At 32.7% G+C, this 25,876-nt stretch overlaps 1 protein-coding gene across 3 annotated transcripts in view; it reads right to left on the bottom strand.

Annotated features, from left to right (window-relative positions):
- Window positions 1–25,876, bottom strand: part of Dph6 (diphthamine biosynthesis 6) — a 213,321-nt gene that overhangs the window by 169,564 nt on the left and 17,881 nt on the right. Inside the window, exon 4 of one of the 3 annotated variants that reach the window (XM_087207529.1) lies at window positions 15,045–15,311. The exons of the other annotated variants lie outside the window; for them this stretch is intronic. Within the exon in view, the coding sequence (XP_087063655.1) occupies window positions 15,126–15,311 (186 nt within the window). The 3' untranslated portion in view covers window positions 15,045–15,125. Of the gene's footprint in view, window positions 1–15,044; window positions 15,312–25,876 lie in introns of those variants that run through there. 3 annotated transcript variants of the gene reach the window in all.

The raw sequence follows: 25,876 nt of genomic DNA, 5'->3' as shown, positions 1-25,876 counted from the left end.
GCCTTATAGATGGAATTCTAAGAAGAGATTAATGACCATTCTTATTTACACTTGTCAGTACTTTAGGATTTTATAATCTAAAGAGAACAGCTGACATTTGACATCACAAAGTTTGATGTTGCGAAGTTCAGACAATCCATCAACTTACTAACAAGTTCAAGACACAAAAAGAGAAATAAAACTGATTTGTCAAAGTAGAAAATTTATTGTGTACAGTTCACTTTTCTTTCTGCATCACCAAGTTTATATATTATCTTATTTTGTAACCATTGCTTAAAAATAAATTATAATTAAAAATAATCAAATATTAACCACAAAAATACGTGAACAAAAACAGATCTCTAGGAATGCTTTTTAAAAAATTTAGAGGTTGAAAAAGAGCTATTTACATACGTTTCTCCATTAACAAGGGAGCAGATAATAATGATGGCTTGTATGACAATATTGTCTTTGTTAGTTTTACCTCAACAGAAGTAAAGATTTCCTGATTACAAGTTTGTAATTTAAGTCAACTGAAAAGATTTCTGGGGAAAGGAAACAAAGAAGAGTCTGAGTACTGGCATTTAAGTGGACTGTGTTACCTAAGTTTACTCTTCACTGTGGGTCACTGTAAATAAGAGTGGCTCTGACTTCTACTGCCCATGCTAGGTCATGACCTGAACTCACTGCACTAATGTAAAAGAGAACGCTATTCTGGAATCCTGATTCACGCGCTCCTCCGCTGCACCTTCAGGATCCTAGAACCACACAAGGCCTACAATGAAGTGTTCCCTCATTGTCATGATTCTTAAACAGTTGCTTTTTTATTGTAATGAGCCAATTATAAGCCAGTCACTCAAGCAGTCATTAACAATAGATTTTTTAAACTGCATTTTTAATGAATTTTATTTTGGATAAAAGCCCTTAAAAGTACCTATGGCAAAGGGTAATCACACACTGAATTAACAGCAAAATCTGTTTAATAATGACTTGTCTTTTATTTACTACAACAAAATAAATTCAAATGAGAGTGCTAAAAAATTGACAGTGTCTGAGGAAAAAAGGTTGGGGGCTTGCGGGTGGGTGGGGTGGTGGTTTGCATCCTTCAGTGCGAAAAATTTAAATGAAAACATGTCTTTTTCTGGTGTTTCATCTTCTTGTTTTTCCCCAATTTTAAGGTACAAATATTACCTTATAAATATAAACCTTAACTACAGTTAGAAATGAGTAAGATTTACTAATATTTTATGTATAAACTATTAGTGATACTTAGTATAATTACTTAAGAAACTAAAATAAGAGAAAAGCAAATTTATTATAATCATTTTAAAGATGGAAATATTGCTGATACATTAAAAGTTATTTAAAACTTTTAAAAATAAAACTATACAGTATAAAATGTTCATTTATCTCAAAATATATTCTACATACAAATGTTTTGCTGAGGATAGAAAGTGATTTTAATGAAAAATGAAATAAACAGTTGTGAGCAGCAGATACATAAATGTATATTTAAGTTGACAGTTTATAGTTATGAGTCTGAATTTCAACAGAGTATATGAACCTAAGAACAATGAATTTCAACAAAGAACAAACTTATTGAGAACATACTTATGTTCATACGATTGAGTTACTTGATTAATCTGTTATTAAATCATAATTAAGAGTACTCTATCAAGTGTGATTTAATAAGTCATTAAGTAGGAATTTTTGAAGAGTTATATATGTCATATACTAGCTGGGTTTTAAAGTTTTTAATCCACTATAACTACCTATGTGATGAAAAAAATGTACCTACATAAATGTGTTTATATGTGTATAAAATACATACCTAGAACAAATGGCACTATATATTGATTTTGTTAAGAGAAATAACTTTTTTGAATGCTCAAGGTTTTAAAAACCTTGTATTTTCTTAAGAATGGGCTGACTGAAAGCACAAGGCCCTGCAGAAGGACTGTGCAGCCTCTAGTTAATTAATCTGCTGCCTGAATGACAGCATGCCTAGGGGCATAGTGCTGGCATCCCACACAGGGTCCAAACATGCTTTAAGCCTTGGATGCTACATTCTACACGCCAAGACTTTACTCAACAAATAGCAGCCAGGCTTTCAGAACCTTCCTTCTTCTGCCTGAGACAGTCCATTTAATTAACATAATCCTTCTTTATCCTAAAGTTTTAATAAATTTCAAGGCTGAGGCAAAATCAAAACAACTATGTCCCTGAATGCAGTAACTAGTTGCTTTACCTCTGCTCTTTTATGTAACCCAAGAAGCTTTTTTTTCAGTTTTTTTTTTTTTTTTTTTTTTTGGTACCTGGGATCGAACTCGGGTCCTTCTGCTTGCGAGGCAGGCGGCAGAACCACTGAGCTAAATACCCGGCCCAAGAAGCTTTTTTTTATAAGCTATAAAGAAAATGGAACAAAAAAAAGTACACCATGCTCAGAAATTTTCAATTATGCTATCTGGTTTATTAAAAAAAAATGTATACAATCCAATGTTTAAGAACTCAATTTAATGAACCTGGTGATTACCATTTCACAGGTTAATAACTTTTATATAATAAAAATAGAAATATACATGTATCTCAAAACACTCTGAAAATTAATACCTAATCTTGAGCAAAGTTAGGCTATTTCTTAGCAATAGAATACAAACGATACTCTCCTAATCCATTTTACTGCCAGAACAAAACATCTTTCAAATCAAGATAAAATCACTACATCATGAATGTTAATATCATCCTGAGAAAAATAATACCTTATGACTAGAAGAGACCATCCCTTTAGGGAGAAATGTTGTGTTAAAGTGGATTATTCTTATAGTAGTGTAATAGAATGACTCCTACCTAGTCTCAAATGGAAAATCAAAATCTGCATTTAAATGGAAATATTTTAAAACGGATAGCACAAAGGCCAAAACCATAAGGATTACCGATTTCCTTACAGTAAAAAAAATTCCAAATGCACCTTAGAACTTTTTGGGATGGCTTTGGCTTTAAGATTTTGTTTTTATGCTTGTCTCGTTTTCATGAAGAGCTTGCAGCATAATTTCACAGTTTTGTGATTAACACACAGTATTTGTGCCTGTTATATCAAATTTGCAAATTGGACCAAGAAACTGGGCTTCACAGTTACAAGAAAAAGATTTATGTTTTAGCTTAGGTAGAGTTAAGAATGAGTCCTCTATTTTCTTCCTATTTCTAACCATGCTGTTATATAAGTAATTCTTACAAGGCAATAGCAGTTTGTTGAAATCAAATAAAATCTGAGTTTCTTCAGCATTGACTCAAATCACCACTATGGCAACAGAAAAAAGAAAGCAAAATGCTAGGCAATATTATAACAACTGCTCTTTGCGACCTAAAAGATTATTTTCAGTTCTTTAATAGTTAGGGCAATTTTCTTAAATCCTGAAGGAGCCTGTCAGCACTGCACATTTCTTAATGCTTGCATTTACTTTTACATTATAAAACAATAAAACAGCAGGATAATGTTCATGCAGTTTAGAGACTTGTAATATTACCACAAATAATTCTACTGTATTATGGCAAAACATAAGCTTTTTAAATGTAGGCTGACTAAAGAAAGGGTAATCTATATTCATTGAAAGCACAGACAAATAAGGTTGCAAATATAACTTAGATATTGTACCTAGTTTCAAAATACGGTTTTAAAAAGTCTGAAAAAGCAAAATCCATGCTAGATGAAGTTTTTGTCCTAAATTAAAATACAATTAATTTTCAAGCATTGTTTGCTGGCAAGGAAAGTTTCCTACTTTTCTTTCTTTGAATTTATAAGAGTATGTGACTTCTGCCAGCTCAGTAATCAATCACATTAGTTAATCTGATCATTTTTTTTCTCATCAATGTTGTAAAACATGAAACTTTAACTTAAATATAGAGGTGTTTTGATGTTGGTCACATTTGACTATTAACTTAAATGTATCATCCCTTTCGAAAATTATCCCATCTTCTAATCACTATGCAGGTTCTGATACACACCCTTATTGCTGAAAGCTCTGTACATTTTTGGACAGAAAATGGTGGGTATCTCTTTATTTAAAAGACATGAAAGACATCTTATTTAAATGGGAACAACAACTCCTATGTACATAAGGTATCAGTCAATTTTCTTACTTTCAATAGGCAAATCATTTCAATCTGTTTGAACAGGGTTCTTCTAGTGAAAATCACAGGAATAAGAAAAAAAATAAAAGCAATTCTATGCAGTACCCTTGTTCTCAGATTTACCTGAAGACCTCCATTCCTGCTCTCAATTCCCCACCTTCTCATTCATCACCTTCACCTTCAAACTCCTATCAAAGTTTTCAACCATCAATGGCAGATGGTATACCATACAAACTGAAACTAAAAATATATGTCATTATTAATCTACATTAAGTAGAAACTACATTAGAGAAACTGTCTGTGGGACCATCATAGAAAATCTAAGACTCACAGATCTTTTAGTGTTTTTACAGGTACCAATTCCTCACAAGGAATGTAATTATATACTGCAAATATGTACTAATAAAAATTTCTTTAAAATTTTAAATTGTCTCTGAGGAAACATGACAAACTAGATTTTAAAACAAAATAAACCTTTATCAGTCCTTATAGATATTAAATTCACAGGTAATGTATGAAGAAACTACCTTTTAAATACAAATATTCTATTCTAAAGAAATGACATTGTTTAACAGGTCTCAAACCTAACCATTCAAAGTGCACCCTCACACAAAATAGCATCTGTATCACCTGGGCATGTGTTAAATAACTCTCAGGCTTCAAGCAGACCAACTAAATTAGAACTTGAATTTTTGATAAGATCCTAGATGACGTGTCTGCATAATCAAGTTTGATTCACTAATATGACAACTAATCTGGTTCCACCATTTATTCTTCATCAAAAGACAAAAAACAGTGAATAAAAGAACAACTTGTACTCATGAAAATCTATAAATATTATAGATGATCATAAGTTAAATAATGAAAGAGAAAATGTAAGTAAAACTTAAGTATTTAAGTTACATGTAGATTTTGAAGTCTTGTTTTAACAGGTGAAAATTAATGTGTATACATGCACACTTGCATGTGAGAAATGAAAGGGAGAAAAAGAAAAACAAAAGAAGGAAAAGAAAAAGAACAGGGTGAGAACAGAACCAAACAAGCGTATACAGTTTGTATATGTAGAAGAGTTTATAGCTGAAAAGCAGATGAAACAAATGAAAACCCAGGAGCCTGGAAACAAGCAGCAGCACCCAGACTCAGTAACATTTTTACTTATACCTACATGTCCAATGCACTGTGGTAGTACAACTTTCATATAATGAATAAGATGCTACCAAGACCTCAGCATTAAAAAAAAAGTAGCACAGAAGTGGGATTCTCTAATTACCTGAGACAAGAAAACATGGAAAGCATTAGGTATGAGAAAGTAGCAAAAGCTAGTTATAAAGAAAGTGTTATAATATTTAATATTTAAGCAAAAGGTAGTTACAATACTAAGAAGGTGATATATTTTTAGCAAAATTTAATAATCATTTAGAAATAATTACCGTAAAATAAATATATTTTTCTTGCCAAAGAACTATTATAATACTAAGTCTAGTAAGTAAATTAAAAATAGAACTATAGGTTTGTTTGTTTTTAATACCATGGTAGAAACTGTCAATGTTAATAATCAAAGTTCACAAAAAACAAAGAAAGTATAGTATATTTTCTATGTGATATTTAGTAGACATAAATAGTTTAAATACACAGCAATAGCTTGTACAATGTGAAATATATCTAAAATATCACATTTGATATAAAAAACATTTGCCCAAAATAATCTATCATGATTGAGCCTACTTTCTATCAATATTTATTTGCTGAGAAAAAAATCAGAAATCACTTCTAAATGTTGTAAAACTTTCATACCATAACAACAGAAAATATGCTAGCTGATAGCACAGTGTGTTTACCTGGAAAATGGAACCTACTGGAAAATTATTAATTAATGAAAATTATATCTGTATATGCTTTAAAAATAACATGTATCTGTATCTAGGTTCAACCACATGGCACATTATTAGTGCTGTATACAGCATATTAAAATTTAGCCCACTGTGCAGTTGGTATCTATCGACTGTTGTCCCATTAAATCACTAGAAACTGATTTCTCATAATAATGAGGGGAAAGATATCACCATAGCTTCCTATTACATGACTGGGCTGTTCCAACACATATCTCTTTGGTTTTGTTCCAAGAATAAAATTCAGTCAAAGATGGGCACAATGTATTCTAAGCTTGTACTCACCAAATACTAGGAACTATGAAAATAATTCCAAGTTAAAGTTTCACATACATTTTACAAAGACTTAGAACTTGAAAATATAAATAATGACTACATAAATGAGTATAATATTTATGAATATAAACTATGCAATATTATCAATGACCTTAGAAATTATCATACTCTTTGATCCTTTAATTCTATGATTGGAAATGAATTCTAGGGAATTAAGTTTTTTAAATGTCAAGAATTTATATACCCATATCACGATGCTATTATTTATAGTAAAAATTAGATTCAACCTAATTTGCAAAATAAGAAAATCATTAAGGAAATTATTATACAGCCAAATGATAGAATATTAAGTAACCATTAAATTATGTTCACATAGAAGTTTTAATAGCATGAGAAAATGTTCCTGATATTTTAAGTGAAAAAAAAAGAGCAATGTACAAAGTTACGTATATGATTATACACATGAGCAGGGTATGTTTACGTAAGTGTATGTTAAATATATTGTGTGGAAATTATCAAAGTATTAATTCTATGATTAAATTTTGAGTATTTTCAAACTTTCTATACTTCTATATATTTTCTTTAATTTAAAAACATAGTTGCTCTAAGTGTCAAAGAAAATGAGGAAAGGATTTAGATTTTTTTTTTAAAAAAAGGAATGAAAGGCTGGGGATTTAGCTCAGTAGTTCCGCTGCCTGCCTCACAAGCACAAGGTCCCAAGTACGATCTCCGGTACCAAAAAAAAAAAAAAAAAAAAAAAATAGACCACTTTACTTACATTGCCTGACAGGTAGAAGAGATGGAAAACAAAGCAAAACAAAACAAAACAAAACAAAACAAAACAAAACAAAACCTGATGGTTAAGCACAAAAACATCAAAAGTTAAAACACTGCAGAAAAATCAATTCTATTAGTCTAGTAACTAGACAAAGAAAAAGGGATATCATCTAATGTCAACGCTACTTTTATTATACAAAAGTAGCAAATAACTGCAGTGACTAATTTAAGAAAATAAACTATAACAACGCTTCTTTAGGAGGCTTATTCTAAGTCTGGGGTTACTAAGGAAAGAAACTAGTAACTATCAAATCACACAAACCAACTTTACCTATCCTAATTTTGTTTTCTATGAAGTTAACAGATATTGACTGTTCTTTTCCCAAACATAGTTAAAACATATCTTTAAACTGTCCAGATAATTAACATATACTCAGATATGTGTAAAATTCACATGCTATGACTGTAAAAACAATATCTTGCTACTATATTAATTAGTAACAGTAATTTATAACAACATTTTTCCTTTAACTTTTTATTAAAGTCTTTTTCTTTGCTATAAATGCTTCATAATCAATTCCAGTGCAGATGGCTTGACTGATCAACCAATTCCAAGTCAATAAAAACATGAAGTAAAGAGCAGGAAAGTTTATGGTTACAATATATCTGTTACATAAAACCAGGAATTCATTAAATAGTAGTGATTTTTATACACAGCAGGGATGCAGTGATTATCAATTAACCTGAAAGCATAAAGTTTCAAAGTGTTTGGCACATATACTATAACAAGGTAAAAATCTTCACAAACTAGTTTTACCTATTATAAAATATTGCTCTGTTTAAAATACAAGTAACGGGGCTGGGGATTTAGCTCAGTGGTGCTGCACTTGCCTCGCAAGTGCAAGGTCCTGAGTTTGATCCCCACTACCGCTTGGGGTGGGGGGGGGGGAAGAAAGAAATAAAATATAAGTAACAGCTTACGAAACTACAGTATATGCAAACTAGCATGAAGAAGAAATCAAGCCACTCAAAGTTAAAAACAACTTTCTACATAAGTATAGATGGTCAAGAATATCATCTGCAAACAAAGCCCCTTGATATTTGCCTGATTTAAAGTTTTATCTAGTCTTTGGTAAAATCTAGTTTATAGCTGTAAAGAATATATGAAATAAATGAGATGATGCTTCCATAAATAAAGGTTCTAAAGCAACCAATTTAAAAGAGGAAAGTAAATAGTTTCTAATCTGTAACCTCAGGATACACTAAATTGAAAATCTGATTCAATTTGAGCTTTGAATCATGGCTTCATTCTAGCAAACACCACTGTGTAACCTTGGTTGAAGCCCTGCAAAAACTGTTAATTTGTAACAGTTCTCCATTGAAGAGGATCACGAGAGAGAAATTTAATTAAATCTCTGGAAGAATCCTAGAGACTCTAAACTAGTTAAGAATAAACCAATTAATTATTTCAAGGTATTTACTATTCAAAAGTATAAGCTAACCCATGAATCATAAATGTTACTCTCCAAATAGGCACAGACAGAAAAACACCAAACTGCATTCTTTGGACAAACAGTAATTAAACAAGGAAGGGTGGAGATCAAGTCATGAACAAAGAAAAAAAACTATAATGAATATGCAATATTATTTAATAAAAGTAAAGAATTTATCACCAATCTTAGTTTTGACTAGTTTATAGCAGAAACTTTCTGCCTTAAAACTTGAAATGCTAAGTCTTTGAGACAATGTACCTTAATCATTTAATCTATACTATCATTAGCTGTATCTCTAGCACTTAGAAAAATGGCCAGAACACAAGCAGATAAACTATAGATGTATATTAACATTCTACAAGTAGCATGCATAAACATTGCAAATAATGGTTATATAGCATGTGACTTCTTTGTATTTTTTCATTTATCATTTTACTGACACTGAAAGAAAAAACTATGGGACAAAATCATCTCATGAAGTTCTTCATACTGTTTTCTCATATAACTTTTCAATTTCTTTGTGATGTATCCATTTTCTGTGTACAAGGTTTTTCTAATTAAGTTTTTAGTAGGTGGTCACATAAAAGTCCATTTAGAAAACTGAACCCTGAAAAATATTCCATTAATTCTAGCCTGTGTCAAGCTAGGGCAAAGACAAAGACAAAGAAATAATACAACATTGAGATCACATTTACCAGTACCAAAGTAGTTAACAAACGAAGTGCTAACAAATGCAGTACTAAAAAGAAAGACAAAATAAGGGCAGCACAATACCTGGAAATACAGAAGAACACAGCTAAATTCTATAAGAACCAGAGCAATGATGACAGATAATTATGAAGTTAGCTAAGTGTAAATACTCCACTGCCTTCAACGCAAGAAAAAGTATTTTACCCAGTAACAAATACTACATGGATTATCCCATTAAATGAACACAATAACCCTTTGATTGAAGTACTATTATTAGTCTTACTTTACAAATGTGAAAGTCAAGCCAACGAAAAGTTAACTAAACTAAGGTCATACCATGTGGGTCCCCACTAACTCTCTTGAAGCCCAAATCAAACAAAAACCAAACCTACCAACATTTCCTGTTAACTAGAGGATTGGTTTTCTTAGGCATATTTATGAAGAAATCATTGTTCATCACTAAAGGAAGAAAACAGAGTGAGGGGTTCTCAACCACTTTTTTGATCTCCAGTCTCTTTCGTGGTCTCACTCACTCATGTACAACAATATTCCTGATCACACCCCAGTGAGGCGCTAAGGAGGCAATAAAGCCCAGCTGATCCTGATATATCTACCAGTAGGAAGTGTCGGCTCCTCCTTGAGAATTTCACAGTATTCATACCTACACCTTTATTTCTAAGCAATACTACCTCTGTCTCCACTCAAATCTTGCTTGTGGTTCCTAAATTTTTTTTTGAGATAGGTATTTACTAAGTAGCTCAGGCTAGCCTTGAACTTTCTATATAGCCCAGGCTGGCCTTGAACTAGCAATTCTCTTCCTCAGTGCTGGGATTACAAGGACACACCATCATCCCTGGACCAAAGATTTTTAAATAAAATGTATAATCAAAGATTTTGACACATTTCTTTCAAGTAAGACCTGTGAAAAAAGTCACATAATTTAACATCAACCCATAATAAAGAAAATGAATTAATAAAAGGGAATAGCATGTTATTTTATCTGCTTCATTCAGCAGCAGTAATGATCTCATCTCACATTCTACCACCTTGAAAAATTTAAGAAGGATTTTTTTTTGGAGAACACCTATAAAATTATTATTGACATTTTAATTAAAAAAGAAATGTATGTGGAATAAACAGGATGTTTCCTATAACAGTCTGCAGTGGTTGCTCCATTGCTTCTTTGTACAGTCTTAGTAAATTATGCAGGCTTTCACTACACACAGCAGCTGTATTTCACTGTCTTCAGTAATGTAATCTACATTTATCACTATTTTAATTAAGCACATTCTTAATTTGGTACTCTCAGTGCAAAGAAAAAATATCTTTTTCCTTTTTTATTTGGTAGGCAACATCTTGTCAGTCTTGTAAGCTACAATATAATTTTAAACATGTTTCTTATTGCAACTGGTCACTGTTTAAAAAGAACCACTGTATTTGGTCTATTAAGTTCTTGTTCACTTTTATCCCATAAGCTTAAAACATTGATTCTTTTTTTATAATGATAAAGAAGATACTTTTGTGGTTCTCCATTTCAACATCAGTGATTTACTAAAAGGAATATGTGGTTTATTATAACATTAAACTCAAAGTTACTAAAACACCTATATGAAACAAATAACTTTAAAAATAATTCATTAAATGTTGACAAAATTAAAATTTAAGATTATTTTTATCACTGGGTCATCTAATATGTCTACATGTTTAAATCAATCTTTGTACAATACAATAATTGCTTTTAATCATCTTGAAGACAAGTCCTGAATATTTTGTTAATTTATTTCCTATTATTATTTGTAACCTCAACAATTTGTATAATTTTTAAAAAAATCAACTGATGATTATATTCTAAGTGTGCTTGTTTTAAATGGTTCGCAGAAAAACAATTACTTTAATACATGACTGCATTAGATGGTGCATATTTTTACACCTGTGGTATTTCATATCATAATAAAGATGTTAAAAAATTCTGTACGCAGCACACATTAACTGAGCATCTTTTATGTGTGAGGCATGGAATAAGGTACTAAAAATCCAAAGTACAAAGAGTGTTACTTATCAATAAAACATACCTAAAGAGTATCAGTGGCTTTGAAACTTTGTTCCCTCAAAGGAAAGGGACTCTAGGCCTCCATCTTCACTTCAACCAGATAAGATCCACTTTCACCTATTTTATATATTAGTAGTTTTTGCAGCTGGTGGAGAAGACAAAGCCACTTAGAACCCAGGTAAATGAAAAAGTATCCTAAAATTTGGCTGATATTCTAAGAAAAAAATTTAAAACTTCTGGTCTTTTTCTTCCCTTAAGTTTTATTTATTATTAGTTTTTATAAATGTATTTCCTAATATTGATTTGTGAGTAAATGTCTGCTAAAATAAAGCTTAAAAAGATGGCCTGTTTAAGACATTTGGGAATGAGGTCTGTAGTGAGTTGAAAGCAAATCCACATCTAATTTTATCATTCCACATTACTGAAGAATGCTGTGCCAACTTTCACATTCAAATAAATCACTACAAGTTGCCAGAGAGAATTTTTTAAAAATCTACACTACACTACATATATTCCACATATCATATTAAAATTTTCTCCTATAAAACAAAGTTTTGCTCTTGTACTGTGATATTTAAATAAAGTTATCAGTTAAGCATTTATGATTACTTGGTTAATTGGTAAAAATGACCTTTAATCCCTCAAAAGCTAAAAACCTCAAAGGATAAGCTATTTTCACTCCCATTTTACAGATGAGAAAGCAGGCTCAGAGGCTTGGAAATGTGTTTAACATTAGATACTGAATACATGAAGAAACTAGGAGTCAGGTCCACACTTTTTGCTAAAACTTTCAGAAGCAAATTAAACTGGATCCACGCAATATTTCTCCTCTAATAGATATGATGTAGGCTTTTACTGTCAATCAAAAACGTCACATCTAGTTGTATTTTAAAATGTAACACTTGACTATGGACAAGTGCAATCAAAAAGGTAACCAAAGAAGAGAGAAAAGGAAATCTAAAATTTAAATCATTGCTAATGAAGGACAAATACTTTGGTCATTGTGTAACTCCCTCGGATTTAATTTAAATAATGTCATGTATAAAGCCTGGGTTATCCAATTCAGGAACTAGAAAAAGTTAAATTCTAGGTAGCCTACTCAGATTCTAATTAAATAGAAGAAAAAGTACAAAGGAACTCAAAAAATTTTTAAACACTCTTATTTGAGTTCAACTTCAAAAAGATATTTCATGAAGGGACAGTACAGCTTGTAAGATTCCTTCAATCTCAAATTACTCTGATGAATGTCTGATAAAACTTGAGATTTACCACGGAGTAACAAGAGGTAGCCAATAATTCTAAATGAAAACTCAGAATGGTCTTTTGTTTCCTTTGTTTAAAGTAAAGCCACTAGAGAAAAACAAGATTGTCTACTTAGGAAAAAAGGGTCTCTTGTCTGAGCAAAAATTAAATTTAAATAACCTGCTTCTTACCTGAATATTCCAAAGCAAATACGTCTATTTACTGTTCACTAAAAGACTACAGAGGGCACTGTTGCATTAGCTTTGAAGCTTTACAATAGAAGCCTGAAAAAAGAAAACTGTCTATAATTTAATTTCTTTAAAGGGTCAAATGCATGGAAATCTACTAAGGCTAATGTAAAGGGAAAAAACCAAAAATGTTACATTTTTCTAAAATAGGCTAGACTTCAATTGGGAAATAAAAAACTTAACAAAAACAACTGTCAAACTGAGAACACTGCACTGCACACATTTTGCATTTTCCTTTGTAGTGCTTTCATGAGAAAGGTAACTAATCATAGCACCACCTTATCCATTGGAAACAGCACCCCACTGCAGAATCCTCTTCACAATCAATAGGAAAATAAATGTGGCACCTCATGCAATCCTTCCATAATTCTATCAAGAAAAAAAATGCAGTCTGTTTGCATACTTTTGTCTAAAAGGCCAATTCCATTTGTCTGTTCTTTGGGTAAAATGACAGCTACAGATCAATCACTCTCATATGAAAGTAAACACACTGGAAAAAAGAGTCAAAACTGAAAAATGAAATCCTTACCTTTTTAAATATAAATAGAAAAAAATAGAAAGTTTTTCCTCATAGATATGCATTTTGAGCTTTTGTGAAATATAATACTATAATGTAAAATAAATAAGTTATATACAACAATATCAACTCCTATAATTCTGTATGGATAACATTTGATTAAACTTCCACACATTTTTTTCTCTTACATCATTCCTATGATAATTCTTTGAAACTAAACAAGTAGTGTTAAAGGTTTTTATAAATACATATGCTTACAATGTATTGTAACTAACTAGTATATGCAATATGAAGCTTATACTGCAACTTAATTTTTCTCCTTGTTTATTCACAAGAAATTTTAATTTTTTTAGACTACAAATAATACAAATGTGAAAGGGAAAAATTATTTCATTTGAGTAACTTAAAAATAATGTCCTGAATTGCTGAACTTCTTTAGAAACACATACATTAGCTATAAGAATTGCAAACCAACAAACTAGAGGTAACACATACAATGAGAAAGGAAGGTACTCCATTGACACAATGTTAAATCACACGAAAACATCACATGTTAAATAGATCAACATTAATACAGGTACCATCATAAAACTGAGAATTCTTATATAAAATCCCAAACTACCTAGAAAAACAGTATACAACCCATTTTGCCACACTCAAACTTCCAGAAGGATTAGCACCTTCTCTGAAATCAAAGTGCAGAACTGTGAAAGTGTTTAAAATTCTTCAATAAGTCAACTTACTCATAAATCAAAAAGAGGGAAAAGGGCTTTAGATGGTATGTAGATTTCATTTTATTACAAAAGCTCCAATTTAACAAGTTATTTTCAGCCAATAAAAGTCAAAAGTAAAGCACTGTTAAAGTCACTAGTACTAACTCTAGGTTTTAACTTATTAACTTAACCAAAATGCTACTTGAACATTGCTCCCTTAAATTATTAATTTATGAGTTTTACTTAGTCACCTCCTGAGGCAAGGCAGTTCGTAGGGATGCTGAACGTGTCTAAATAAATAGCTTTTATAATGCTCTAATAGTACACTAAATATAATAAAACAAGCCTTTTTTAATGAAGGCTGAATGCAAAACCTATGAACCAAGTTTATGTAAATGGATTATACAATGTAAAAAAAAAATTGTAAGATCTTCTAGAAGTCAATACACAAAATCAGAAAATTAAATAAGCCTATCTGATCTCATTGATCTGATAAAATAAAAGCTTACAACAGAACCACAGTACTGCTGTGACTATGAAGAGGCACAAGCAATTTCAAAGAAATGTAAGACAAAGTGTCATGCACTGTGAGAAAATTTATACGAAATACTGTTTTTTCATCTACCACAAGAATGACTGCATTAAAAAAAAAAACCTCAAGGTAATGTCTTTTTAATATTCAAGATTTTACTAGATATTTCAGTTTACTATCACAGAAGCATAACACATTAAAATCAATTTTAGTTAACTCTTAATTTATGCAAAGCTTGATTGTGAGCAATAGCTGCTAAAAGGATGCAGCACTGTTGATTCTTATACAAGCATTTTACTTAACTACATTAGATAATCGCAGTGCTCCTAAAGGAGTATAAAAAGCAAAGTGATTAGCAGTCATTACTGTTAATTAGTGCTCACATTACATTCCTCAGGATGAATCTCCTTTAGGTTGAATACATGAAAGTTTATTTTTGAAGATTTGCCAAATCTTGCTAAGGTAAGTCTTGGGATAAGCCGTCACCTATCAGTAAGCAAAATGAAAAACAGGGACAGATCAGTATCCAATTAGTATGTCTTAAGTTTTTAAACAGGAAAAGGGTTCAGGGGAATGAGTAAAACTGGAAACTCATACTTCAGATTCTACAATCTCGCTGATAAAAGGAGGAAATGTGTGTTTATCAAACTTGCTTTGAGTGCACAGTTCATTTAGAGTCCTGTAAACAACTGCCTGGCTGCCCATTTCCAAAGGCATGTGAAAATCTTGGAGATTCAGAGCATCATATTCAGCAAGCAAGGTCACTCTAGTGATGCCCTGGAAATGGGAAATTAGGAAAATGTGGCAATCAGAGGTTTAGGACTGACCAGAAAAAGCCCTGAGGCTGGCTTACCATCTTCACCATCAGTCAGGCTGTCTCTGCTTATTCAGTATTAACACAACAGGACTGTCAGTGAGTGAAAATAACTCTACACACCTAACTGGGACACTGGCTTTCTCGTTTCGAAAATGATAGACATTTGTCACAGCAAAAATAAATAAATTGATTAAAATAAAAACCTCTCAAACACAGCTTTCAAGAACCAGCTCTGAAAGAAAAACAGGCTTCTCATGAACCATGTGAAGGACCTAGGGGATGTCCCACATCCTGTTGATTATCAAGTTTCCGTTCCCTCTATAGAAGTCTGTACATTTTAAAATAGCATACAAATTTTCAATAAAGCAGTTTCAAAAGCAATATACACTCATTGCAAGAAAAAAATAAAAAATCCAAATGTGCAAAAATTATATAAACACTCAATACTGTTTATACACAAATGTAAAATATATCCTTCAGATATTTTTCTATGCATATACTCAGACAAACACATTTTACAAAAATGTATTGGTAGTCTATTTCTTTCTCTAAATGCCATCTAGGTCTATTTCCACAACTTAATTTTTATGCCATATAGCATTCCACTGGATGAAAACATAATCTAGATTACTAATCACTTCTAAATCTGCCAGTATATCTTTAATTATTTTCTTAGTAAAAATTCTCCAAAGTGGAATTTCTGGGTAAAACCGTATGTATATATTTTTTGTCTGATGAGTTCTCCCAAATTACCCTAAAGGAAGGCTGAACCAATTTAAAGGGCTTCTGGCACCACATAAGAGCACCTATATCTCTAAAACCAGTATCTTTTATTTCTGCCAAAATGACGGTTTCCATTTTTTGAATGAGTTTTATGGCTTACATCTAGATGTTGCTTCAAAGCCTCATGTGGTCATAGGTGGGACTTTTCAGAGGTGGCTGAATCTACTGTGTGTGTGATGCTGGGATTAAGTGTGTGTGGTTTCATAATTAGTTCACTGATTGTTCTGGCATAGTTCTGGGTGTGAGTAATGGGAAGGCCGACCCTGAAGTGGGTGGCACCATCCAAGATGAGGGTGCCCTGGGTGGATATAAGGGGGATATAAAGGGACAAAAAGAAGGCAGGCCTCCTGGTCCTTCTTCACTATTTCACTGCTTGCTTGCCTTCTACCTGCCATGAACTTTTTCTCCTCTGCAATGCCCCTGTGTCATGCCACTTTGCCTTGGAGCAAGCCAACTATGAAATGAAACCTTTATAAACTGCGAGCTAAATAAATCTTTCTTCTTTTAGCTTGTGGGTGCTGGGCATTTTGTCTCAGCAATGAGAAAAAGTAAGGCAGTGACACCGAACATTTTGTGTCATTTGGATTTCTCTGTGAAATGTTTGTTCAGAACCTGGCCCACATCTCTATTTGGAATCATGCCTTTAAACACTCAAAATACAGGGATTCTCCATCAAACACCTAGTTCACTAATAAGAGATTTTTAAAGAGATACCAATTGTATGAACATTCAAAGACCCTATTAAGACTAATAACTTTAAGTGGGCCTATTTTACAATATTATATAAGATTTCCCAACTTACCCAAAAGAAAAAAAATTAAAAACTAAACTGGGATCGCAAATATTATCTCATTTAAACTACCTATGTTTTCCATAATTGGAAAAACCTATGATTATCAAGCTGGCATCATAAGCAATATTTTACTCTTGTCTTTTTTACTTTTGTTGTTCTAGGGAAAAACTTGAAGATACTTTAAAGAATGAATTTTTATTACGTGTTTTGATAAATTGAAGAAAGGGGCTGTAACTATGAATTAATGGGGAAGTTCTTCATAGTATTATCATAGGTCAAGAACTTAATTAAAATGTGTCATTCTTATGAAAAATACTAAGTGCAAGAAAAATAATTCAGCTCAAAATAATTCAACTTAGTATCCCCTCTCACAGAACAAAGAGGCTGACCAAGAACTCAAATATACTAATTCATAATACATCTTTAGAAACAGATTTGGATCGGAATGTAATTATAAGCTACAGATGATGGGTTTCTTTTCAAACAAATTATAGTTTAAAAATTGGCAAAGCTCTTATCTAGAACAGTGACTCAAACTGTGTTAAGTATCACTGTTTTAAAAATTTCCAAATCTGTGAAGACAGAAACAGTTTTAAACTACTAAAAATTTTAAACTATAATATAAAAATTTTGAAGGATATTAAAAAACAAAACCAAATTTTTAGTATTAGGTTCAATAAATACAAAATTAATCTCTCAAATTACTACCAAATTTCCAAATGCTTATTATCAATTTCTGTATGTATCTCATTCATACTGAACAAAACACAAACATTTCATGGACTAGCACTAGACTAAGCCCTAGACCACACTTCCGGTAGCTACAACTTGAAATTATTTCTGAAAAATGGAAACAAAGTCTTTGTAAATAGAGAGGGTTGAGGGGTTGAAAGAAGGGTAGGGGAATGGGGAAAATAATAAGAACCAAGATATATCATTTAAAGGTACAAATTCCCAATGATGAATGTCATCATATTGTATACCTAAAATGTATCAATAAACTTAATGAATAAAAAAAAAGTATTTCTGAGAGCTCAAAAAGACGTCAAATACAGAGAGTAAACTTTGATATCTAACTTAAGAACTTCATTCTTATCAAACTATATCCTTGCCCCTGTTCCACTATCAAACTACACAAGCTATGTTGGTTTATATATGCACTGTCTATACACTGGTATACAGTAATGCCTGTATGAATTAACACAAATACAATGATAGGAGGCAGCAGAATGTAATGACTAAAAGTACACATTCCACTACTTTTTAGTTACATAACCTTGGACCAGTTTCTTAAACATCTCTGGGTCTCAGTTTATTTATTTGCAATATAGGGACAATAAACACTATTGGACAATGTAAGGAAAAAATAGAACATACAGGTAAAGTACTTGTAACAGAGCCTGGAAGATATGTACTTAAATGAAAAAAATCACACAGCTCTCAGTTTTCCAACAAATAATATAGAGAAGAAAAGGAGTTGCATGATTTACATAGTACACACAATAAAAACTATATAATAGTTATTAGTAAGGTAAAAGTATTACACATACTAAATTCTAAGAGAAATTTCACCCTTGGATTGCCATAAAGTTGGCTGTAGCTGGTGAACAGCATCTCTAGTACAAATATATAACAAAAACTCTGAGCACCTTTTATAGTCAAGGCACTATGGTGGGCAATGAAGAATATCCAAATTTGAAAAACACATGGTACCACCCAGAGGTTATAAAGTAACAGAGAGAATACATTATACAGGCAAATATCTATGCAAAAAAGTTGTAACAACTACTCAAAAATAACTAAAACCATTAGGTAGAAATTCAAAAAAGGGAAAGCAATACTTGAGAAAATCAAGAGCAATATCTTTTGTACCTCTATCCTTTATTCTTCAACATAAAATCCAAAAGCCTATTTAGTATCAGCCAGGTCCCCAAAGTAGTGGTTCCTTCTATAGTCTCTATCAATTCTTACCTAAAATTTTAACATATCACTTTGTATTCTCTTCTCTTTAAGATCTTATCTCTTTCTGGAGAAAAACACAGAAACTTCACCTCAGTTGCTATCTCCATGGATTTCTCACTCTTTGGAAGCCCCAGAAGCCTCCTCTGATCTCATGGTACATAGAATAGCATGTGCTACAAACTCAGAGGACAACTAACTCCTGATGTGAATTGTCATTAATAATCCAAGGCTGCTAGGTTTTCTGAAATTACCTTAATTTTTTTTTTTTTTGGTACCGGTGATCAAACTCAAGACCTTGTGCTTGCAAGGGCAGGCGCCGGAACCACTGAGCTAAATCCCCGACCCCTAGGTTTTCTGAAATTAATGGTTAAAAGCAGACATTCTCAAGCTTCTGAAAAGATCTTCCCACTTGGAGAATAAAAATTTGGACCACTTTCCTCCCAAATGTACACAAAACTTGCATAAAATCCCAGAGTTCAAGAACACTTTTCCCCTTACACATTTAGAAATCCTCCTGTCTTAAAGTATTATATTATCCTGTAAAAATTCACTAGTCTGATTCATACTAGCTTTCTTTAATCAATTTCAGGGTATGTGACCAAGCAAAGTCAGAAAAACTTGGATAAAGATAAAGGAAGTCACAAAAAGGGTTAATGATACCAATCAAAATGTTTGAAGGATTTAAATTAGGAAAGGCTCAAAAGTAAAGACAATAGGTAATTTATCAAATGATGGCAGTTCTCTCCTTTGTCCAGCTCTTACTTTTTCATTGTTGAGACAAAATACCAACACCCACAAATTAAAGGAGAAGAGGTTGATTTTGGCTCAGTTTGTAGAGGATTCAGTCCCCAGTCTGCTGGCTCCAAGGCAGGGCAGCATGGCAGAGGAGAAAGAGCTCATGACAAGGTGGTGGGAAGCAACAGACAGAGGTCAAGAGAGTCCAAAGGGAGATAGACCCTTCCAGAACACACCTCCAGCGACCCACCTCCTCTGACCAAGCTTTACTTCCCAATATCACGTTTAGGTATAAACTCATCAGTGAACCAATCTACTGACAAATATTACACACACATGATCCATCAGCCCCCAAAAGCCTCACCTTTGAGCACATGAAACACTGAGGGGGACATCTAAATACAAACCATAACCATCTCTCTGCAAAATTATTTCCTAGGAGAAAGTCCACAGAATATTCCAATGACTCCAGAACCAATCCTGTATAAGGATCAGAGAAGTCTTTACAAAGAAGAGGAATGAATGTTTTGATAGTTTCTGCATCTTCTGATCTGTCAATGTAATTTTTATAGACATCTAAAATTAATATTAACTGAATTTTGTCAACCTTAGATAGGTTTAACTTTGTTCAGTAAGTTTAAGAATTGCATACTGAGTAGCCATTTGTGCAAGTACAAAAAGTGACTACACGAGCTAGCACCTTTGATGCTGTAAATCAAATATGGTACAACTCTGCTGGTGTTTAATGGGCTTTTTTTAAATACAGGTGCACAAATAATGGTTCCATTTTGCCACTTCTCAACATTCAAGAAGCCAGTTTTTAAATCTTTAAAGTTTTACATATTCTTACGAAAGTCTAAATTCTCTACCATTGGTTCATATAACTTTCAAATGGAAGTCCTTGCTTGAAGCTTTTTACAAATGAGAAAACACAAAATACACTGCTTAGATTTTCAAAATAAGCATGTAGTTAAATCATAAAAGAAAATATACAAAAAAATTTTAATGGAAAAATCTATGTATTACATTAGAACCTTTCTCATCTTCGGGTTCACATTTTTATCTCCTTTTAAAATGGTCTATGTTAAAAAAAAAAAAAAAGGTCTATGTTTACTCACATAGAAGTTAAGATAGAAGGGCTGGGGATTTAGCTCAGTGGTTCCGCCGCCTGCCCTGCAAGCGCAAGGACCCAACTTCGATCCCCAGTACCAAAAAAAAAAAAAAAAAAAGTTAAGAGAGAAAATACTAATTCCATATATCTTTTGGGAAGCCAACCTATCTGAAAAAGGCTAAAAAGAGACCCAGAAGGGCCAAAATATATAAGAAAAACGAAGGATAAATTCAATCCAATCGCTAATATAAATTTGTTCTCATTAAAATCTATTTCACAATTTGAATGATTACCATTCTTATTTTTCTCTGCATTAACTTATGAATGAAGCCAGTAAGAATTACAATCATGTCAACTCTCAATGCCCACTTGCAGCAACTACTTAATATTAATATCCTAATGGAATGTTGTATGCAATGAAAGAAATGGCTTTACTTTACTGGATTACTTTGGAAGCTAGGAAATAAAGACCTGAGACTGATATGAGGTTGACAGGTAAAAACAAAACAAAACATAAATTTAGCACTCTGGGAAGCTGAGGCAGGAGTATCACAAGTTTAAGAGCAGCCTGGGCAATTTAGCGATTCAGTAAGACCCTGTCTCAAAAAAAAAAATAAAAGGGCCAGGGATCTAGTTCAGGGTAAAGGCCTTGGGTTCATTCCTCAGTACTCGACTGCACTCCCATAATAATAATAATTACTATTATATTATTATAATAATTATTATTAATATTATTTATACAAGACAAGATGAAAGAAACCTACATTTTACAGATGGAATAACTGAATTCCAAAGGAGTAGAGCTCAAAACAATCTCCATTATAGTCCAGAAGTGTACAGGACCCCATAGAAGAAAGCATGTAATACAATCCTTAAGTTACTTAAAATTGTTTTTTTTTTTCAGTATTAGGAATTGAACCCCAGGGTGCCCACACTGAGAAAATCCCCATTCTTTTTTATTTTTATTTTTCATTTTGAGGCAGAGTCTTACTAAGCTGCTAAATTTGCCCTAGGCTGGGCTCAAACTAATGATTCTCCTGCCTCAGCCCCCCAGAATCTTGGGAATATAGGAGTGCACCATCATGTCTGCCAAGTCACTTACAATCTTTAAACAAAAAAACCACAAGATAATTTTTTTTTTAACAAAACCAGCTTCACATATCAAGATAAATTAAATACTGTAAGAGTTACAGGAAAGCTCAGACCTGCAGGCTGGTTCCCAGCCAACTTCACAATTGTGGATTCCACACTTTGGCTCAGCCACTGCTAACATGGAGATGGCTCTGCTTTGTTTCCCCTCTTCATGGGACAGCAGAAGTGCCAGACAGGCAACAGACCTGATCTTGGACAAAGCAAAAGTATGCAATAGTGATTTTAACATGGCTGACTGGAGGAGGAGTCACATCATAGAAGCTGAGGAAAGATCCACTAAAGGAAGGATTTGGAAGATCCAACATGGCTGAGTAGAGAAGCCATGTCAAAGGGGCTCAGCGAGCATCAACAAAAAACACAGAGAGGAGGAGAGTCTATAATAATAGGAAAGAGACATCAGAGATGGATTAACCAAATACAACGTGGTGACCATGTCTCAATTCTACTTTGATGATTCTAACCCAAAGAACACTATTCAGGGTCAACTGTGGAACATTCTACAAGGAAGAGAGAACCACATGGGAACTGAGAGAATCAGTGGCAGTTGGAACCTGCAAAGAGAACAGGATACTGCTCTCAAGAGTGGCCTTCCACAATGAACAGTGAATGGCCTTGGTCCAGCACCTACCTCCACAACTGTGGAACAAGAGCTGGCAGGGACAGAATTGTAAGGAAGGGCTCAAACCTGGAAAGAAGAGTTCCATTGTATTTGTTAATATCGTCTTGAGGATTTTTGCATCTATGTTCATTGAGAAGATTGGCCCATAGTTCTCTTTTTCAGTTGGGTCTTTATCTGGTTTGGTAATCAGGGTGATACTTGCTTCCATAAATGAATGTGGGAGTGCTCCATCACTTTCATTTTCTTTGAACAGCTTGAGGAGTACTGGTGATATAACATTTTTAAAGTTTTTATAGAGTTCAGCTGTGAAACCATCGTGTCCTGGGCTTTTATCGGTTGGTAGACTCTTTATTACTGTGTCACTTTCATTGCTTGTGTTGGGGTTATTAGGTATATTTATGTCTTATTTGTTTAGTTTTACTAATTTATATGTGTCTAGGAATCTGTCTCTTTCCTCAAAATTTGCTAATTTGTTAGAATATAATCTTTCAAAGTAGTTACTATCCTCTGGATTTTGACATCGTCTCTTGTGATTTCACCTTTGTCATTTCTGATTGTATTACATGATGTAGTCTTTTTCTCTCTTTCTGACAAAGCAACAGTGATAAAAATTATGTGGTACTGAAACAAAAACAGATACATGGACCAATGGAACAGAATTCAGGATGATACAGAAACTTCCCCAGACATATTCAACTATTTTATCTTTGACAAAGGGGCTAAAAGTGTATTTTGGTAGAAAAATAACTTATTCAACAAGTGGTGTTGGGAAAACTGATTATCTGCTTGCAGAAGATTGAAACAACCCTTATCTCTCACCATATACTGAATTAAAATAAAAATGAAACAAAGATCTAAACATTAAAAGAGAAAAATAAAACCTACTGGAAGATAAAATAAGTAAAACCACTTGAAGACATAGGTGTAGGAAAGGATTTTATAAAAAGAATTTCAATCACACAAAAAATAGCAACAAGAATCAAACAATGGGGTTATATCAGACTAAAAAGCTTCTGTACAGCAAAGTATCAGAGTGAAGAGACAACATACAGAATGTGAAAAAATTCTGCCAGCTAGTCCTCAGACAGAAGACTAATATCTAGAATTATATGAAGAACTCAAAAAAAAAATTAAACCACCTAAAAGTCCCCTACAGAAATGAACAGACACTTCACAGAGGAAGAAATACAAATGGGCAACAAATATATGAAAAAAATGTTCAATATCTCTGGCCATTAGAGAAATGTAAATTAAAACAGTGCTAAGATTCTATCTTATTCTGGCAAGAATGGCAATCATTAATTAAGTAATCAACCAATAACAAACACTGACCTGGCTGTGATGAAAAAGGAACTCTCCTTTATTGATGGTAGGAATGCAAACTAGTACAACCATTATGGAAATCACTATGGAGATTTGTCAAAGAACTGAAATTAGAAATTCCATATGACCCAGCTATTCCCCTGCTAATTATCTTCCCCAAAGTGCTTATGTCATCATACTACAGCAATAGAAGCATGCCAATGTTTATAGCAGAATAATTCGTAATAGCTAAATCCTGGAAGCAGCCTGTGTACCCACAAAGAAAGAAGAGCTGATTGGATAAAGAAAATGTGGTATCTATATATAATGGAATATTACTCAGCTACAAAGAATGACAAATTTGACACATTTGTAAGAAAATGGATGTACCTGGAAAATATATTGTTGAGTGAAATAAACCAGACACATAAGCTTAAATACTGTATGGTAGCTCTCATTTGAGTGAGGCAAAGTACAAACAAAGAAAATGATAAAGAATAGAGAGAAAAGTGCAAGGGAATGGATCTCTTGCAAGAGGAAAGTGGTCCAAGGGAACAAGGGTCAGGGGTGAGGAAGAGGGAAAGGGAAAATAAGAAAAATAAAGATATGCCATGTACAGGAATCTAATAACCTCAATTAATGTAAACATTATAGGCTATAACATGAGCTAAGACAAATAATATCAACAGGAATGAAAAATGGGACAGGAGAACTAGAGGAGGAAGGAGGGGAGGAGGAGGGAAAGGGAAAGAGATTAAAACAAAATTTTTAAAAAAAAGAATTGAGGGCCAGGGATTTAGCTCAGTGGTTCTGCTGCCTGCCTCGCAAGTGCAAGGTTTGATCCCGGTACCAAAAAAACAAACAAACAAAAATAATTGTGCTGTAATATGTACATGTAACCATTCCTCAAGACGACTATAAACTACATGAACTGCAAACATGTATAAATAAAATAGAAAAATTTTTAAGAAGGGCACTAAAATATTACATGAAGTTTCCAGTAATGAATATAATACATTTAATGAGGTGAATAGGAAGTTAACAAGAAGGAGATGCTATTATCAGTGGTGGAAAACCTTTTAGAGCTTTCAATGACACAAACAGCCCACTGTGGCAGGTGTGCCATACTTTCGTCACCAATGTGTTATATAAAAGGAGTTAAAAATGGAAAGGTTATTTCTGACTAAAACATAGCACTATATGGAAGAAGACATGGACTATGTGCGAGAAAATGAGTTCTGACAATAGTCTCGTACAGGTGAAACACAGGTTCCAGGGACAGGAATCTAGACAAAGATGGAAGATTTACTTCATACATCACACTGCAGAGCTCCCCACAGATCAATGACAAGCAATGTGGATTTCTGTTGAAGAGAGAAATATGACTAGATCTATGATTTAGAAACATAAGCCTCACAGTAATTTGTAGGATAAATTATAGAGGATAAAACACTGAAGACAGAACACAAGTAGAATATGAGTTCAACTAATTTACAAGCCTAAAGCCAATGTCAATCTGACATGATGGCCAAAAGGAACTTAAGACTATATTTTGCTTGATTTACAAGTAAATAATTTTTGTGTAATTAAAAAAATAATTTGAAACTCATCTCTGCAACTTATTACTATGTTAAAACGCATTAATATACATTTTGTTTCTTTCTATGAATCCACACTAGATGCTTTTAAGAAATAAACTATTCTAGGTGATGTATACTTCACATAACTCTAAAGAAAATGTTAAATATTTAGCAAGCCCAACATTTATTAAGGATTAATCTTAATTAAATGAACTCAGAATGACATGAAGCATGTTCTATACCATCCTACATTAGCAGATTAAGCAAACAATAGAGATAAAGTGCTCAAAATTTAAGATCACTATGTTTATAATATAAAGTTATCATAATTCACTTTATCAATATTGCTTAGTGAAAGCTATATAAATTAGCCACAGAACTGTCCATTTACCAGGTATCTTATATGGACTTTTATCACTATTTAAATACCATCAAGTTTTGTCTCCTTCTCATGCTTTCATAGTTCCAAGCCTTATATTTAGGGGGGG

The sequence above is a fragment of the Heterocephalus glaber genome, unplaced genomic scaffold, assembly GCF_053883595.1.
Source record: "Heterocephalus glaber isolate CG9 unplaced genomic scaffold, H.glaber_assembly_v1.0 deba00000809, whole genome shotgun sequence".
Lineage (NCBI taxonomy): Eukaryota > Metazoa > Chordata > Mammalia > Rodentia > Bathyergidae > Heterocephalus > Heterocephalus glaber.
Note: the sequence above shows the minus strand (reverse complement) of the source record. Positions and strands in the feature narration are given on the sequence as shown.